This window comes from Felis catus, chromosome C2, assembly GCF_018350175.1.
Source record: "Felis catus isolate Fca126 chromosome C2, F.catus_Fca126_mat1.0, whole genome shotgun sequence".
In the NCBI taxonomy this organism is placed as follows: domain Eukaryota; kingdom Metazoa; phylum Chordata; class Mammalia; order Carnivora; family Felidae; genus Felis; species Felis catus.
The window spans coordinates 98,139,539-98,157,461 of record NC_058376.1 but is presented as its reverse complement, the minus strand read 5'-3'; the positions used below and the strand labels follow the sequence as shown (position 1 = coordinate 98,157,461).

The 17,923-nt window shown below is 38.0% G+C and overlaps 1 protein-coding gene across 1 annotated transcript in view; it reads right to left on the bottom strand.

Annotated features, from left to right (window-relative positions):
- Positions 1-531: 531 nt before the first annotated feature.
- The window catches only part of SERPINI2 (serpin family I member 2), a 34,997-nt gene continuing 17,605 nt past the window's right edge, over positions 532-17,923 (bottom strand). Inside the window, exons 6-9 of the mRNA XM_003991936.4 lie at positions 13,017-13,114; positions 9,065-9,151; positions 5,931-6,020; positions 532-794 (exon numbers count right to left, since the gene is read on the bottom strand). Of these exons, the coding sequence (XP_003991985.1) occupies positions 718-794; positions 5,931-6,020; positions 9,065-9,151; positions 13,017-13,114 (352 nt within the window). The 3' untranslated portion in view covers positions 532-717. The remainder of the gene's footprint in view (positions 795-5,930; positions 6,021-9,064; positions 9,152-13,016; positions 13,115-17,923) is intronic.

Genomic DNA, 17,923 nt, shown 5'->3' with positions numbered 1-17,923 from the left:
AGAGAGACAAACCAAGAAATAGACTCAACTATAGAGAACAAACCGATAGTGACCAGAAGGGAGGTGAGTGAGGTGATGAGTAAAATATGTAATGGGGATTAAGGGGTGGATTTCTCATGACCAGCACTGGGTGATGTATGGAATTGTTGAATCACTATTTGAACACCTGAAACTAATACAACTCTGTATGTTAACTAACTGGAATTAAAATAAAAACTGAAAAAAAAACCAAGATTAAGATTAGCAAAATACTTAAAGTGCATCTACAGTCATAGATACTAGATCTCTGTACCTTAAATGGCACCTGTAGAGACACACACCAGGCCCACTCTCTCTCTTGACCTTACTTCTACATGGTCTGGATAACGCTGCTGTGCCTGGAGGTCATATGGTCAGTTTTTGAGGAATACAGAGACTTTGATATCTAAGATAGAAATTTGATGAGATTGTTCTAACACACTAACATTTTATGTAAGTTCTCCACTTTTGATTCATATAGACTTTATAAAACATACAGAAAGACCAGAAACATTAAATGCACAATTTCATTTATTAATAATTTCCTTTATTCATTAGTACATGTCTGTATTAGTACAGATTAATACAGATACAGTTAAAACAGAAAAAGATGTGTAGGAAGTATTTGCAAGATGATGCTATTTTGCTGATCAACTATTTTTCAGGAATCATCTTATATTCTGAGGCTGTGTTTTTCATTCACAGTGAATCCAAATCTCTTGCCTTCATCTTTTGGGTGTCAGGATTTGTCACCTTTCCCATAAATAAAATTGAGTCTAGGAAAAGAAAAAAAAAACCTAGGAACTACTGGAGAAAAAAGTTGATAATAATTAGTCTTTCTGAATATTTTAACAAATCATTTAATATTTTATTTATCTATAAGATAAATAGACCATGTCGAACAGCGAAACCCTCTCCTTTGTCTAAAATATGTAATTATATAAGTATTAATCATTTTCTGGTAATTTATGAAGTAAATTAACACCGACAACAGCTTGTCATGGAAAATGCATTAGTCCTGTTTTTCATACAGGAAGGCAAAAATAAAGTGGCGGAGAGGTATTCTTCTAAATATAGAGACTCAGGCAAACATAATATAATGAAATGGTGACGAGCATGGTGGAGGTTTTAATTTAAGGCATTTGCAGTCATCTTTTTATACATGTAACGTAAGTCTTTAAGGTTAAGAGTGCAGCTTCTCAGATGTCTTCCTTCAGCTCAGAATCAAAACTTACTGCAAAAGACAATATTTTCTATTGTCTAGTGCTTTCAAATCCTCACTAGGGTGATATTGTACACAGCACACATGTAAACACCTGAGTCCAGCTGTTCTGTGTTTGCAGGTGAAAGGGAACTAAGAACTAGAGGACAAAGTAGAAATACAAGATGTATCAAAAACCCATTCACTTTTCTTTTAAACTAGGGTAAGATTGGGGCGCCTGGGTGGCGCAGTCGGTTAAGCGTCCGACTTCAGCCAGGTCACGATCTCGCAGTCTGTGAGTTCGAGCCCCGCATCAGGCTCTGGGCTGATGGCTCAGAGCCTGGAGCCTGCTTCCGATTCTGTGTCTCCCTCTCTCTCTGCCCCTCCCCCGTTCATGCTCTGTCTCTCTCTGTCCCAAAAATAAATAAAAGTTGAAAAAAATTAAAAATAAAAAAAAATAAACTAGGGTAAGATAAGTGGCTTGAATGGATCAGTGCCAAGCGTTGCCTTGACTTTTACGTTCCTTACAGACATATGTAATAGAACTACCCTATGATCCTGCAGTAGCACTACTAGGAATTTATCCAGACAGGTGTGCTGATGCACAGGGGCACATGTACCCCAATGTTTATAGCAGTACTTTCAACAATAGCCAAATTATGGAAAGAGCCCAAATGCCCATCAACTGATGAATGGATAAAGAAGATGTAGTTTATATATACAATGGAATACTACTTGGCAATGAGAAAGAATGAAATCCTGCCATTTGCAAGAACGTGGATGGAACTGGAGGGTATTATGCTAAGTAAAATAAGTCAGAGAAAGACAAAGATCATGTTTTCACTCATATGTGGACCTTGAGAAATTTGAAAGAAGACCATGGGGGAAGGGAAGGGGAAACATAGTTTCAAACAGAGAGGGAGGCAAATCATAAGAGACTCTTGGATACTGAGAACAAACTGAGGGTTGATGGGGGGAGGAGGGGGGGAATGGGTGATGGGCATTGAGGAGGGCACTTGTTGGGATGAGCACTGGGTGTTATATGTAAGTGATGAATCCCGAGACTCTATCACCAAAACCGAGAGCACACTCTATACATACTGTATGTTAGCTAACCTGAAAATAAATTACATAGAGAGAGAGAGAGAGAGAGAGAGAGAAGAAAACAAATAAATATGAATTTCAAAAGTGATAAAATAAATTTTACATAAGTTTAAAGCTAATGAAAATTATACTGAAATGTATTTGAAATAATAGTTTTCATTAACCCTAGTGTTCAGTCCAAAGACAGTCACTCTTAGAAGAGCCAATAACATGGAAATAGACATAATCTCGGGCGCCTGGGTGGCGCAGTCGGTTAAGCATCCGACTTCAGCCAGGTCACGATCTCGCGGTCCGGGAGTTCGAGCCCCGCGTCAGGCTCTGGGCTGATGGCTCAGAGCCTGGAGCCTGTTTCTGATTCTGTGTCTCCCTCTCTCTCTGCCCCTCCCCTGTTCATGCTCTGTCTCTCTCTGTCCCAAAAATAAATAAACGTTGAAAAAAAAATTAAAAAAAAAGAAATAGACATAATCTCCATCAGATTTTTTCTTTTTATGATTATAATCAATAATACTTTGCCTCAAAAATCTCAAAATAACTCCAATAAAAAGAAAACAAATACTCCTGTTTTTCAAATAGATGGAGACACATAAATAACTTTCCCAGGATTTTGTGACAATAGGAATCAGCAATGATGGTTGTATCTTTATAACTCTACGGCATTAAAATGCTTATTGGAATTGTTTAGATATTTTTAAAGTCACTTTTATGGAAACTAACCTCATAATTGAAGACAATTGTTTAAAATTTTAAATGCTCAGAAGCAGAAGACATTACATAAAAGCCATTTGTCCTAGCCTTTTTGATCTGTTTCTTTGACCACGGAGAACCACAGTTTGAATGGAGTCCATATGCAGTCACCTATCTACTCTCCACTAAACTGGATGGATTAGCAAACTCTTCCCGGACATAACAGGAATGGATCTAGAGGTAGGCTGAAACAGAAATTATTGTTTCCATTTTTCTCTACAGTCCCCCTTCTCAAAGAGGTGTCCCCCATATTTAATCAATATATTCATACATCTCCATCAGATAGAAACAACTTTTACCACCTAATACAATACTAAGTACAATAGCATAACCAAAGGCAGAAGAAGGATTTCTTAATAGATATCCTTCAGTCTGCTTCTTCAAACACAAAACCCGAAAGAATTGTAAACACACTATATATATATATATATATATATATATATATATATATATATGTATACATACATATATATGTATGTACATATATATGTATACATACATATTTTTTTATTGTGTGTGGAGTACTGTCAGTTTCAGAATCATCATTCACTCTCTAAGAAATGGCACATTTCGTGTAGCATCTTTCACAATTTTCTTCTGAAAGTCTCTAACATTGGCCTACACCCTCAGCCTAAAAGAAGAAAAAGTGTTCTTCGTTTCCCTGCAAGTTTGGCTTAATAGGAGCTTCGGGTGAATATACTGAAATATAAGACGAACATGATAGAAAAATACAAATAATGTTTGTATTTTGCACAAGAGGACTGTTTGAATGAAAGAAAATATTAAATCTAGATAAAAATTGATTTGCACTAAATCTAAAATCATCCATCCCTCATACTTCAGAAATCATCAAATGAACATATTTTATATAAAGTGTTAAGCCACTTAGTAGTTTACTATGCTATGCTAAGGCACCATTTTCATCAACCTCAATGATTTCCTCAGTTCATTTGTGAGAGGAAAATAAATAAATCACTGAATGTATATTGTCTTAACATAATAGCCCAATCTACATTTTATATGGCAACAATTTACAGCCTCCGATGAATGAGTCGCTATTCATTTCAAACAATACTTTAAGGGAGTAACCCTAGTTTAGAAAGTCTCATTACAATAAAGATCACAAAACAGTAGAAATTGTCATTAAGGTCTGATGGTTAAGCATTATCACAAATAAATAAATAAATGGATTATTTGGGGTTTTGAATTTTCATTGCTGCTTAACAGATAGCAATTACATGGCCTTTGTTCTTCAACTTAGAAAACTGAGAGTCAAACATCATTATTCTAAATTATTTCCTTATGCACTGATGTCCAATGCCGCTCCATTTCTTTCTGTTCTCCATACTTAACAATTACATACTAATTGTAAGAAATTAGAGTTATCCAAAGGTTAAAGATGTATAGATCAAATGACATTCTCAGAATATCTTTTAACACTGACCCATCCACTGGAATTGAAGTTGTGTTAATGCAATCTCAGCAAATCTAAAACTGCCTCACTGTTTCCAAGATATAACTTTCGAAAGGGTCACTCAGCATTGGTTTCATGGAGCCTAAAAAAAGACACTAGTATATCCTTTAGGGGGTCAATAGCATGAGCACCATCATGAGCTAACCTAACAGATTCAGATCTGAAATTAACTATGTCTCTTTTCCATATAACAATTTTAAAAAGCAACTTTTCCATTTTCCTTCCTTCTTTCATGTAGTCAATCATTCACTCATTTATATTTATTGATTTATTCATAATGAACACTATGTGTCAGGCATAGTGTTACAGGCTTCATATATTCTTTTACTTCACTCTAGGAGATGAGTACTAATATTCTGTTTAAATTGGAGGTGAAGAAAATATGGCTTAGGAGGTTTAATTGACTTGTCTTACAACTATTAGTTAACAGAGCTGGGACTTGAGCCCACTCTGACACCCACGTTCACACTGTCAGTCTCTAGGGATACTGACATTGTGTGCAGAGCCCTTGGCCAAATACTCCACCTGTTACCATTGTGTCAAATGCAATCCAATCCACTACTACCTCTACCTTTTGTAACTATAACTGCATCATCTTTCACCAACAGCCCACATTGGAGATTTGTATGTATTTGCATATATTTGCATATATGTGACCTCTCCCTCCCACTTAGAGCCCATAGCTAGTCACTTCTTTAGGAATCTACCTCTGAAACCTTCGCAACTGTGCAACTCCCAATTTCTACTCCTGTTGTAACATCACAGAGAGTTACCTTCTGAGACAAACAGGTGCTATTTTCCCTCTGCTGTGTTTCAACTATATGACCTTAGACAAATTATATAACCTCTCTCTGAGCTTCTGTGTTGTTATTTGTCAAATATCTAAGCTACTGGAATGGTGTTAGCTTTAGAGATGGGGATTTAAAATGGCTACCATATTTAATAGCTGTGTTGGCAGCTATTACTCTCACTTTTAGGCCCCTGTCACCTTTAAAATACCTGGTATAAAAGAGGCACTCCACAAATAGCCACTGAAGGAATAAATTTAAAAATTGCAATAAACTTAATAAATTGAAGGAATAAATGATTTCAGATATATAGATTACAAATAACAGCTAGGGGCGCCTGGGTGGCTCAGTCAGTTAAGCACTCTACTCGACTCTTAATTTTGGCCCAAGTCATGCATGATCTCACAGTTCATGAGATCCAGCCCCATATCAGGCTCTGTGCTGATTGTCTCTCTCCCTCTTTCTCTGCCTTTCCCTGTCTCGGGCACATTCTCTCTCTGTCTCAAAATAAATAAATAAACTTAAAATAAAAACTAAATAGCAGCTAGAACTGGGTCTGTTTAACATAAGCAGTTGTCCCAGAGAATTCTCAAAAAGATACCTGTTGGGCTATTCTTCACAATAAACAGAAATGGACGATTTGCTGTAAATTGGTTTTGAGCCAGACTCATGATCACAGGGATGTTCATGCCTATGAAACAGAGACAACAGTTATTTAGATGTTCACATTAAAAGATGAGTAAAGAAAATATATCCATAATACTTTTTTGTAAACAGAAAAGTCATTTTGTTTCAGGAGTTAACGTGTAGAAAAATAACCATTTTCAAAATACAGGGAAATTTAGAATAAACTTAAAAATCAAAGAGCAGAAGAACAAATATTGGATTATTCATGGAATTATTCTCACTTCACATTTATGTTCAATGAAGAAGAAAGCCAGATTCTTGATTCAATTTAGTGAAAGCAGCTGAAAATTTTCTTCTTTTAAACAGTAATTTTCCACTCACTTTTTATTTACATTATATGATTTATTCTTATAATGTTTTAACTCTTAATTCCTATCCAGATATGTCTGCACTTTATTTTTGTTGTTCGGGCTTGTGGTAATTACATCTGCATTCAAATTTATTCTTTTTTTAACTTTTCCAAAATCATTCTGTGGGCTCAGAGCTCTTAGGCTTTGTACTGTGAATGAGTATGGGATTTTTATTATATGATTAGAAACAGAGATTTGCTGCCTTTAATTATTATTTACTATAATAATGTATATCAGGCGCCTCCATTATAGCATTTGCCAACATTTAGAGTGGGTAAATTTAAATGGTTGGATTTTTTTTCCTGTGTCTACACTCAATTCAGATGTGTTCTTTACCAATACAGCAATGATTTCACACAATTTTCTGAGTCATGAAAAAGTCATTAAAAAATACCACATGAGTGATCAGAATTGGAAAATAATGGTAGAGAAGGAAAAAAAAAATGTATCCTCTACACTGTGACTGGGGTATGCAAATTAAACTGACAAAAGACATTAACAGAAAAAATGGTTCATTTCATATCCCCAGAGAAGCTTCACGGAAAAGAAGTAAATATTCCCAAAAATGTTAGGTTTGAGAGCTAATCTACCTGTTTAACAAACTGTGGAGAAGTGACTAGACCAAAAAAAAAAAAAAAAAAAAAAAAAAGGAGGGGGGCATGCTTCTGGGGCAATAACTTGTGGGAAGGTAAATACATAGGGGAAATCAATGGTATGAGAGGGTTATTCAGTAAGGTTTGTTATGCAGACTGATTTCAGTGCCAGTTTTCACGTCCTGTGGTAAAGGTTGTTCTCCTTCTCCCGATATGGGAGAGAAGAGAGACACCTTCACAAGGAAACGCACGTCCTGCTTTTCGGCAGATCTGGGGAGAGTAGAGAGCTCTTCTTTATGTGCTGTTTCTCAATTTTCTTCAGCTCAAAACAACTCTTCTGACAAAGTGGCTGATTCTGATGCCCTTCAGAATTAATTGCAAAATACAAAATGCAAGGCACTCTCCTACCTGAAATATCAGGGTTATGATGCCCAAATTACCAGCAAATACAGGTAATTAAGTATTCAGGCAAATTATGTCTGAATTGATGATAGAATACAAAAAAAGCATAGTCAGTGTCACTCTCGTTCTCATTTGGATGAGTGCTTGAGCTTTTTTTGTTCTTGAGCATCCACTGAGCAGATGCCTGAAAGTCAAAATGCTCACATTTAAACGTATTCTGATGTGTAATACATCAGGGGGCCTGCTGATCCCCGAGTAATCGTTATGGCCTCTTAGAGAACTCTAAACATTAGAAGCCGTGGGTGATAGAAAGAGCTCTGAACTTGAAGTCAGGGAACCTGATTAGAGTTCATACTCTGCTGTCAATTAATAGTATGACCGTTGGCAAACCAGTTCACGTTGTGGGCCTGTTTCTTCACCAATACAGTGAGAGGATCAGGCGATGATCTGTAAAGACTCTTACGTCAAAACAGCTGGAAAATTTGTCTACATAGGCCAACAACTTCATCCAATGCAACTTATTTATTTCTCCTATATGGAAATAAACCATCTCTTCCAATCTACGTTCCTTGAGCACAGTGATGCAAAGTCCTTCAGGAGATGACAGAATGGCAGTGGGAGTCTGGCGTGACCCACCCAGATATCAAAATCCATTGGCACTACCTAGCATTACAAATTAACCAAGAAATTAACGACATGGATGTAAACGTACAGAAATTTATCAATAAGATGGTGTAAAGGGTGCATGTCTTTGACATATTGACTACAATCAGAGTAGTCTAAGGAATTAAAACAGGAATTATGAGACATTCATGAAAGTGGCTTTTGCATTTCTAATGAAATTTCCTCCAATGATTTTTGAGTATTACTTGTGTGCAGCCTAGATATTATTCAAAAGACCATTAATTCAAGGAAATCCATCAAAAGGAGTGGTTCTCAAATTGTTATGTGTACACACATCACCTAGGGACCTTGGAAAACAAAGATTTTGATTAAGTAGTTCTGGGGTTGGGCCTCAGGGTCTGCATCTCTAACAAGTTCCAAGTGATGCTGATGTTGCTGGTCCATGCACTACACTTGGAGTAACAGGTGGCTGGAAGCCACTGTTAAGCAATGGTTCTCAACCTTGGATGCGCATTTAAACCACTTAGGGAAACATAAGAAAATGTCAGAGTCTGGACTGCATCTCCAGGGATGCTACTTTAATTATTTTGGGAGGTAGACTGCGCATAGGATTTTAAAAAGCTTCCAGGTGATTCTAACGTGCAGCTAAGTTTGAGAGCCACTGGAATAGAGATAATGACAAACACCATATTAGAAAAGTAGGGACTTGCCTGGTGTAATAGAAGGATGAAATTAATGCAGTCCCTTAAAAGTAAGCATTCCTGGACAATAAGAATTTCTTGGTTGAGCCAGCCCACAGTTTCCTCCACAGGTCCTATCTCCTAATTGGCAGGTAAAATCCCATTTACAAATAAGCAAATATCAGTAGATGGGCCTCATCTCCTAACCAAATCCCTTCCCTTCCCTTTTTTATTAAGCTGCGGCTGCAGAGATGCAAAAATAGCCAATTTCTCTTTTCTTCCTATAATATACTAGACAGCAGGAGGGAAACAGGAGATCTGGGTATGCAGAAACGCCAGTGCTCTAATGTCGCGAATTCTCCCCCGAGTCTTTTCTCGCGACAAAACCATTTGTCCTACCGGTTGATGCCGCAGCTTCGCTCCCATCTTCATTTATCTCAAAAAAAACGTGTTGCATGACTTGGGAAACAAATACCTCAGCTGAATCTGTTGGAAAATAGAAAAGTGTATTTAAGGATTAAAATGTCAGAGCCATTACTTATTGGGTCCCATGTTAATTACGTTTTCAAATGAACAAAGAATAGGAAAAAAAAAACTTACTCCAAGTTACTTAATTTGCTAGAGATGACGGTGGCTTAGGTTTGGCTCTTGCAAAAATGATACGGAGACCCATAGAGAGAGATCAAATTTAGCCCAGATACAAAAGAAAAGACAGAAGAGGATAAGCCTCAAATCAGGTATCTCACTAAGTGAAATATTTGTATGGACAGAAGGTTTTGCCCCCTTAGCTATGGTCTACAGACAAGATGAAAAAGGCTTTTCAGATTTAAATTAATCCCACCCTATGTATTCAACCTCAAAGCCAACTTGCCTTTCAAATTCTGTATTCAGTTTTGATCTGACTTTAAAACAAAATTTACTTTCTTTCAAGACTGGTGAGGCTATGAAAGTCTAAAGAGCTTTTGTGTCATCTGTTACAAAATCACTTCAGAGCTATGCTTTAAAACCTGTCAAATTTCTCAGTGTAAGATAGTGTCTTACAACATTCTGTTCCGGTGTGGATACAAGCTGAGAGAACATGCCCCTCATCTCCCCTTGGTGGAACTGATGTGTGTGTGAAGCGTTTCTGATCTTGTGACCTGTGGGGATAGTCTCCTTGAGAATGGGGAAGTGAAGCCACGAGTTCAGAAGCCATCAGCCATTCCTGCTGTGTCAGGACCACTTAGATCCGACAGTGTCCCCCAGAGAGACAATGGAAACATGGTCATGGGTTCAGTTGTGGCCAGAAGGTAAAGGAAGGACCATGGGCCTGGAATCTTGAAGAGAAAGGAGAAAGAGAGCTTTATCTCTCTTGGGAGAGAAAGCTGATGTGGTCACGCAGACTCCACCCAAACCACCAGATTTAGAAGGATTCAGGAAGAAATACCTTATTAACGGTAACCAGCTCTGACAGCTTACGGAAAGGCAGAGCCCCTCAGGTAAGATATAGAAGTCATCAAAGGGAAATTTGCATAAAAAATGGCTTCCTAAAAATAAACTCCAAATCGCTTGCGATGCTTCATCTGGGGCCCTGATTACCTCGCTACCCTCCTCTCCTCAGCCAGTAGCTCCAGCTCAAGGTCAGGTATCAAGGTGTTAGCCCTAACTCTCCTGCCTAATACCCCTTCTCCAGAATTTTCCTTGACTGGCTCCCTTGATCTCAGGTCCCCCCAAAGTGTTACTTCCCAATCCAGTATTCCCTTCCCACCCTAAGTCTGCTTTTATCTGACCTAATCACCTTTTATTCCATGATGGTATTTTAGTTAATTCACAGCATCCATCACCTCACTATTTAATTAACTAATTACTTGTTAATTATTCATCAGTAGATGTAGACTTCACTAGAAGAGGAACTCTGTCCATTTCATGCATCCCTAGAAAACTGCCTGGGACGTCATTGGTAGACAATAAATACTTATCAAACAAATAAATCAAAGGATATGAACATGTCCAGTGACAGAGACACATAAGATGGAAAAGAGGGGGCATGCATATCTTGAAATGCAAGAGAATGGTCTATTAAAAGGTCAGGCAAATAAGCGTGTTCTTTCCTAAGGACTACCTAAAATAAGGTAAGATTCACATATGGCGCCCAGAGTAGAGGACCTAGGGCGCCATACCAAGGCAAGAGTGAAGAACAAAAAGCATGTTGGGATGGAGTGGAGAATTTCACCCACTTTAGCACTGGTACCAGATCAAGTGACTCCATGGCTATTAGACTGGGCCTCTGGACTCATGTATCCTGTCTTACCCCAAAGTAGGCCTGATCTTGGGAAAAGAACGGGACCTGACAGATAATAGACAAATAAGGAATCTGGACAAATAAGGAATCTGGACTCTATAAACTCACTGATTTCTCAGGTTTGTAATATTTTTTTCCTTTTCTATGATAATTCCAACTATGTCTTTGTCAAATTAAGAGGATGAGAACCCTTTTACAGCTTTGCTAGAAAACATCCAAATAAATATTAATGTGCCATTACCCCACTTTTTTTTTTGTATTTAACATTTATTGAGCATCTACTCTGTGTCAGATGTTGAACGAGGAGATTTACATCCATTCTTTCTTTTTTTTTTTTCCTCCACCGGGATTTATTATCTCATTTAAAAAATTAGAAAGTTGAGGCTCAGAAAGGTTAAATATTTTACTAAAGGTAACACAAGAAGTAATAACAGTGTGAAGTCAAACATTCATCTCAAGGTTTCCAAAGTAACTGTCTGAAAACATTTCATCCAAAGCTTGTGAATTACAGGAGTATAGGATAGTAGCTCTTGTGTAAATATCCCAAGGCACTGGTGTTGGACTGATTCACAGTAGCTTTTAGTGAATGTTTATTGTACAAATGATATGTAGGGATAGCAGGGAATGTAGTGTTCTCTTAATGTCCAGATGTAGGGCCAGTGGCTATTTTATTTCAGGCAGTAAGACAGAACCCAAGCAGTTAAAGCAACTCAAATAGGCAACTCAGGAGAGAAAGAGAAGAAAGTACTGGATATTTGTTTTTCTCTATTTAAGGTTCTCCTCTTGCACAAATTCTTTTATATAGCATTTGGAGGTATTTTTGTGATAAATCTGCCTATGAAAGGAAATTTTATAGAAGTCACAAATTGCTGGGGATTTGCAGGGTGAGTGGCTGTTTTAAATGTCTGAGGTACAGCAAGTGAGCTTCTGAAGGCCAGAAAGAAGTTTAACAGGAAGAGGTGCTTGACAAATGGCTTGGTTTATTTTAGGTTGGCAAGGTGGCTGTGTTCCAGGGCACACTTAGATAGCATCGTGTTGCAGTATTTAACGTTCACTGCCTCATTCCTGATGCTGATGAAATTGTCAGAGAAGTCAGATCTATCTGTCAGTGTGAGAACAAGTAGCTAAATCATGTGTGAAGGTAATAATGAACATCTGTCACCAGAGTACCCCACCCACCTCCTCCACCAGGAAAGCTCACTCATTCTGTTCATTTACCCACATAATTGATGAGTGAATAGATTAATGAATACTTCTCCAAAGCCCAGAAATTTACATAGGAATACACAATCTTTCCATGTGATGATACAAAACTCCATCAGACAGACAAGCTTGTAAGGTTAGGCCCCTTTTTATAAAACAGAAGACTGAATTTAAAAGCAGGTAAGAAAATGGGGACACATCAGCCCTCTTTGTCCACTTTTTTTTCTTTTTAGCTGGTAATTTTTGAACTAGCAGGTACTGCCAGGACAAGAAAAAATAAAAGAGTGTCTTGGGCTTTGTTGTGTGAGTGAGCATCTTAGCCATGTGCAGTTTCCCAGGTGTGAGTTAGCACAAAATCTCCATCCCCGGGGATGTGTGGTTAGTCTTAAGCTGAAACTGCAAGCTTCAGATTCATCACAATTTCTAGGTTACGTTCATCACCCAGCAGCTTGTGGATGCCTATTTCATGGGCTCCAATATTACCAAATTAACATTTGCAAATTGGTTTATAAGAGTTTTATTAGCTCTGCTTAGATGAGAGACTCAACGTTGTAATTTCCATTATTCTGATAAGGAAATCCAAACAGGGCTGACATAAAAGCCCCTGTAATACTTTACCTACATAGTTTTATTACAAGCATGGTTAGAAGGCTTAGCTAACATTCCAAAATGCTTTCTGACTTTCATTAAGGAAAATGACTTAAATGCAAAATAAAGTGCTTGTTTACAGACGGCTCAACATGACTATGACATTTAGTTATCATGCATGTGTTTTCTGAGGCCGAATGCTCTTTCAGATCAGTCAGTTAACAGAATTACTAGGAAAACATATTAACATAATAACATAAGACATACTTATCATACTACCTGTTATTCCAGAAAGGTCACAGCCACCACTAAATATCTCAGTTATATTCAAAGAATACAAAGCTTCTTTGAAGTCTAATTTTAGTTCGACTTTAAATCTGTTAAAAAAAAAATGAAGAGGAAAAGTCTTGAAAAACCGTGCACCTTTATGCTACCAAAATGTTTTCTATAAAATGGATGACTTGGAAGAGAATATAATGTGAAATCTTTTGTTTTCATTATCCCAATTGCATTTTCTCTTATATAATACCATTTTCCCCGAGCTCCCCGAGTTCTGAGGTTGCTAATAACTTGCTTCCCAGATAAATGGTTGGTGAGAAGGGGGAAGAAAATATTATATTTTTTGAAGTTGTTATTATCTAATGAAACAGGGTGAGAGTTCTAAGTTTTCAATTACTTGGCTCCTTCCCTAGAAATGTAAAGTTTCCCTCCAGCAACTACATATACTGTTTTTCACACCATCAAAGATGGCTCCTGGCATACATCCAAAATACTGTGGAAAGGGAGCAGGAACCAACAGCCCTTGGAGAAGACTGTTGGCTACTGAAGTACAGAGAGGCATTAATAATCTATTGTTCTTCCCATCTATTGTCACAGCTGATGTGACTTCCTTCACTTTATGGACACACCTAATGTCTTCCCAACAGGTCCTGTGAAAGGGGTAAAACAGAGAAAGGAAATTAAAGATAAAAATTATAGGAGGAAAAAAATTGCTGGCCACTTCTTCCAATGCAGGGCCCTAAGTTAGGACCCTAGCTTCCACTCAAGTCTTCCAACCTCACTTTGCCTGATGTGAAGACCTTAACCAGAGACTCTCAAAGAGTCTCTCAGGCTGATCTGTGATTCCAAGCTAACAGAACACTGAGCCTCACTTTACCATTTCACTAAAAAGGAAGCAAAAAGAAAAGCTAGTACTTACCGACTTTATAGATGCCAGAAGCATCGATGTGCCTTTTAAAACCAGGTTGGAAACTTCATGAAAGAAAAAAACAGGAAGTTCTGTATATGTCTTACATCAGTGAGATTCCAGAGCAAGTCCTGCCTGAGGAGTTCAGTCTGTGAACTGATGGGCATTTGCCCCTGTGCTGTCCAGTTTGGATACAGACAAGGCTGGTCAAGGTTGGAATCCTTGCTTAACTAATAGGTAGGCCCATACCAGGAGCTAGAAATTAGCTTGAGCAGTCAGTCCGATTACATCATTGTTTCAGTTGCCAAATATTCAGCAGTCTTTTTAATTATAATTCTTGAAAACAACGAACATGATATGTCAGAAATTTACCGGGCCTGAATTACATCTTGGTAAAATATTATATACTTTTTGGAAAATATTAACTTATTCAGAGCCCTGAGTATGGGGTACAACATGGGCATTAAATTCTACCAATAGTGATTTAAAATCAGCTTCTTTCTTTTCGGTTCCAGCTAAGAAAGATAATAGGCAACATGATGGGTTTGAAGTCTTCATTTTTTTTCCTGTTTTTATTACCACGTTCTTTTTGACAACTAAATGGAGGCTAGGCATCTAAAAGGTGGAAACTAAATGTTCTGCTTCACCTAAAAAAAAGGCTATTTTTAGTATAATAGTTTTAGGATAATGACAAGAATACTGCAAGACTTATTACAACTTTTAATAATGCCTAATTATCAGTGGAGAGTCATTTAAGCTACAGTCCTACCTGTAATATAGCCCAATGAAACCTACAGCAATAGAAACTCATTCAACCGTTTAATAAAAGTATAATCTACAGCCAATTTCTAATTAGCCATAATTACTGGAGCCACGAAGAGCCAGGTGTGAAGCAGCACTTCCTTGTGTTAGACACTTAATATAGATTATAGTTTTTAATCTTCACAAAAACCTGAGAAAGTTAGTATTCCCATTAATTAAGAAAGTGGAGGATAGAGGAGGAGGATTTCCAGGCTCGGGTTCAAGATAGGACACAGAGCCGGGATTCAAATTCAGGTCCATTCCAAATCAAAGTTAATGTGCTAACCCACGTTGCCTTCTCATCAAAATACAATTTGAAGTCATAATCTCAATCAATATAGATACAGCATTCATTATGTATCTCTTCCAAATTTTGTGAGTCGTAATATTTATTTTAGGTGTGGTTCATTTCCCCTTTTCCTTGACCCTCATCTAAAATTGTCAAAAGATGCATCTAAAGAAAAAAAAAGAAGCAGCAGCAAAAAGACTGGATAGACAATTAACAATTAAGTAATCATGAAACGAATATTTCAGCAGATGGAAACATTATCTATTTGCTTAAAAGCCAACAGTTACTGCCAGGCAGGAGCACTGGGCTTGAAGCGGTTTAACATAGGTAACAGGTGCAGAAAATGAAGGAAAAAAAATTAGCAGTTCCATTTTAAGATGGATCCACCCCTGGTCTGCAGGCCCTAGTGTGGATTGGTGTTGTCCCTTCCTCACCCTTTACACCCAGCACTCTTGGTTGTTGACACAAAGCCTTGGATGGGTCTCCCTTGGGGTCCCTATCCTCAACATTTGAAATCCCACTCTTGGACAGTAGTGGGCCTAGATTATTATATAAGTACATGGCAGTTTCTGGTCACTTTCTAACCAATCACCTGCAGTATATTTGTGTGTGTGTGTGTGTGTGTATCTATGTGTCTGTGTCTGTGTGTGTCTATGTATGAAATACTCCGTTAATCTCAAGGACTGAACTAAAAATGCCTTCTGTCACATAGAAGACATATGTGGACACTGTTTAATGTAAAGCCAAGATTCCAATTGGTATCAGTGTCCAAAAGGTTAAAGTAAGCGAACATTTTGTAATCACTACTGCAGTTAGTCATGACATTTCTATTCTCATATTCAGCCTCATTTACCCTGAGATCACTTTCTTTCACCCATACAGTTCACATTCACCTGTTTGGAGATCCAAAGCTGGCCACAGCTGGCACCGATTTCTAGCCCAGTAAGAACATACTTCATGTCCTGTGGAAGGTGTTATCTCCTGGGCACTGCCCCTCTACAGCTCATGCTGCTCATTGTATCACCCACACTTGCTCTGTTCTGTCCTCGCCCTCATGCTTGCCTACATTACACCTGTTTTCTGACTTTCACAATGTTGGCTCTGCCATGTATTAGCTGTGTAACCACGGGCAAGGCATTCACCTGTCTGTACCTCATCTGTAATGTGCATATAAAAATTGATATTTATCAAATTTATTTGGGGGATTAAATGAGATGTGGTAAAGAGAGGCAGCATCTAGGACAGTGTTGGCACTCCAAGGGATGTTTGATATGTATTAAAATGAGTGAGAATAATAATAAAAATAATAATAGATAATATTGAGTACTAAAAACATTATAAACAGGATTTCATGTAACCTGCAAAGTAACTCTGTGAGGTGTGTATTATCATTGTCCCATTTAACATTTAAAGAAACATCTTAGGAAAGTTCATTAAAGTTACACGGTGAATAGGTGGCAAAGCTCTTGGTCTTCAGTATTATATTCTATTTGCCATGATCTCGTCTCAACAGTTGCTAAAGATACTGTGAGATGCCACATCAGTCAATATTTTTGAAGAATGATACTTCTCACAAAGAGGTTATTTAGTTATTACTATACTCTTGAATAGAACTGTAGTATTTAACAAGTTTAAAGACCCAGAACACCGAAAACTCATTGACAACTATGAAGCCTCCCCCAAAGAAAACAGATGTATGATGATCCATGCATACATTTGCTAATAGTGTCAAGGGCTTCAAGGACTCTCAGAAGTCTACCACAGAACTCTCTAGAAGTCCAAGGTGCCCAGCTAAGGACTGCCACAAAACAATAAGAAATCAGTCTTCTCATTTTCCTGGTAAGTCAAACTTAGAACCTCAAATCAATCTATTTCTTCTTTTTTTTTTTAATTTTTTTTTTCAACGTTTATTTATTTTTTGGGACAGAGAGAGACAGAGCATGAACGGGGGAGGGGCAGAGAGAGAGGGAGACACAGAATCGGAAACAGGCTCCAGGTTCTGAGCCATCAGCCCAGAGCCTGACGCGGGGCTCGAACTCACGGACCGCGAGATCATGACCCGGCTGAAGTCGGACGCTTAACCGACTGCGCCACCCAGGCGCCCCTCAATCTATTTCTTCTTTTTTTTATTTTTTTATTTAAAAAAAATTTTTTTTCAATGTTTATTTATTTTTGGGACAGAGAGAGACAGAGCATGAACGGGGGAGGGGCAGAGAGAGAGGGAGACACAGAATCGGAAACAGGCTCCAGGCTCTGAGCCATCAGCCCAGAGCCCGACGCGGGGCTCAAACTCCCGGACCGCGAGATCGTGACCTGGCTGAAGTCAGACGCTTAACCGACTGCACCACCCAGGCGCCCCTATTTCTTCTTAACCCGGATCTCATTAGTCAATACTCCACCAAATGTCTTTCTACGTCACCAGTTCTTTGCTATTCCCAATGAGTCTGCGCCCTTTAAACACTCACTACTTTGTGCCACGTATAATTGCAGTGGTTTCTTAACTAATCTTTTGGGCTTCAGTCTTTCCCTCTCTAACACATCTTGAATGCCACTACTCTTCAGATTAAAGCAATAAAAGTTCATTGAACAACTACTGTTTTTCAGATGCACACTTTGTGTTGAGGTCACAGAAAGGAAATATGCATAGCTCTGACCTCAAGTTTATTGTCCAGTGAGGGAGGTGAAATAATAATGTTAATATAATTGCTATGCAGCAATAAACATGAGATACTCGGAGAAGTTTTCCCAGCAGGGAAATGGGAAGATGTGTTATCTTGAATGGAAAGATCAGAAAAGCTTTCTAAAACCCAAACTTGGTTTTAAGGACCAATAGAGTTATCCAGAAACATGGGGATAACAGTGGGAAATAGGGAAAGGGTTCAGACAAATTATCCAGCATGAACAAAGGCA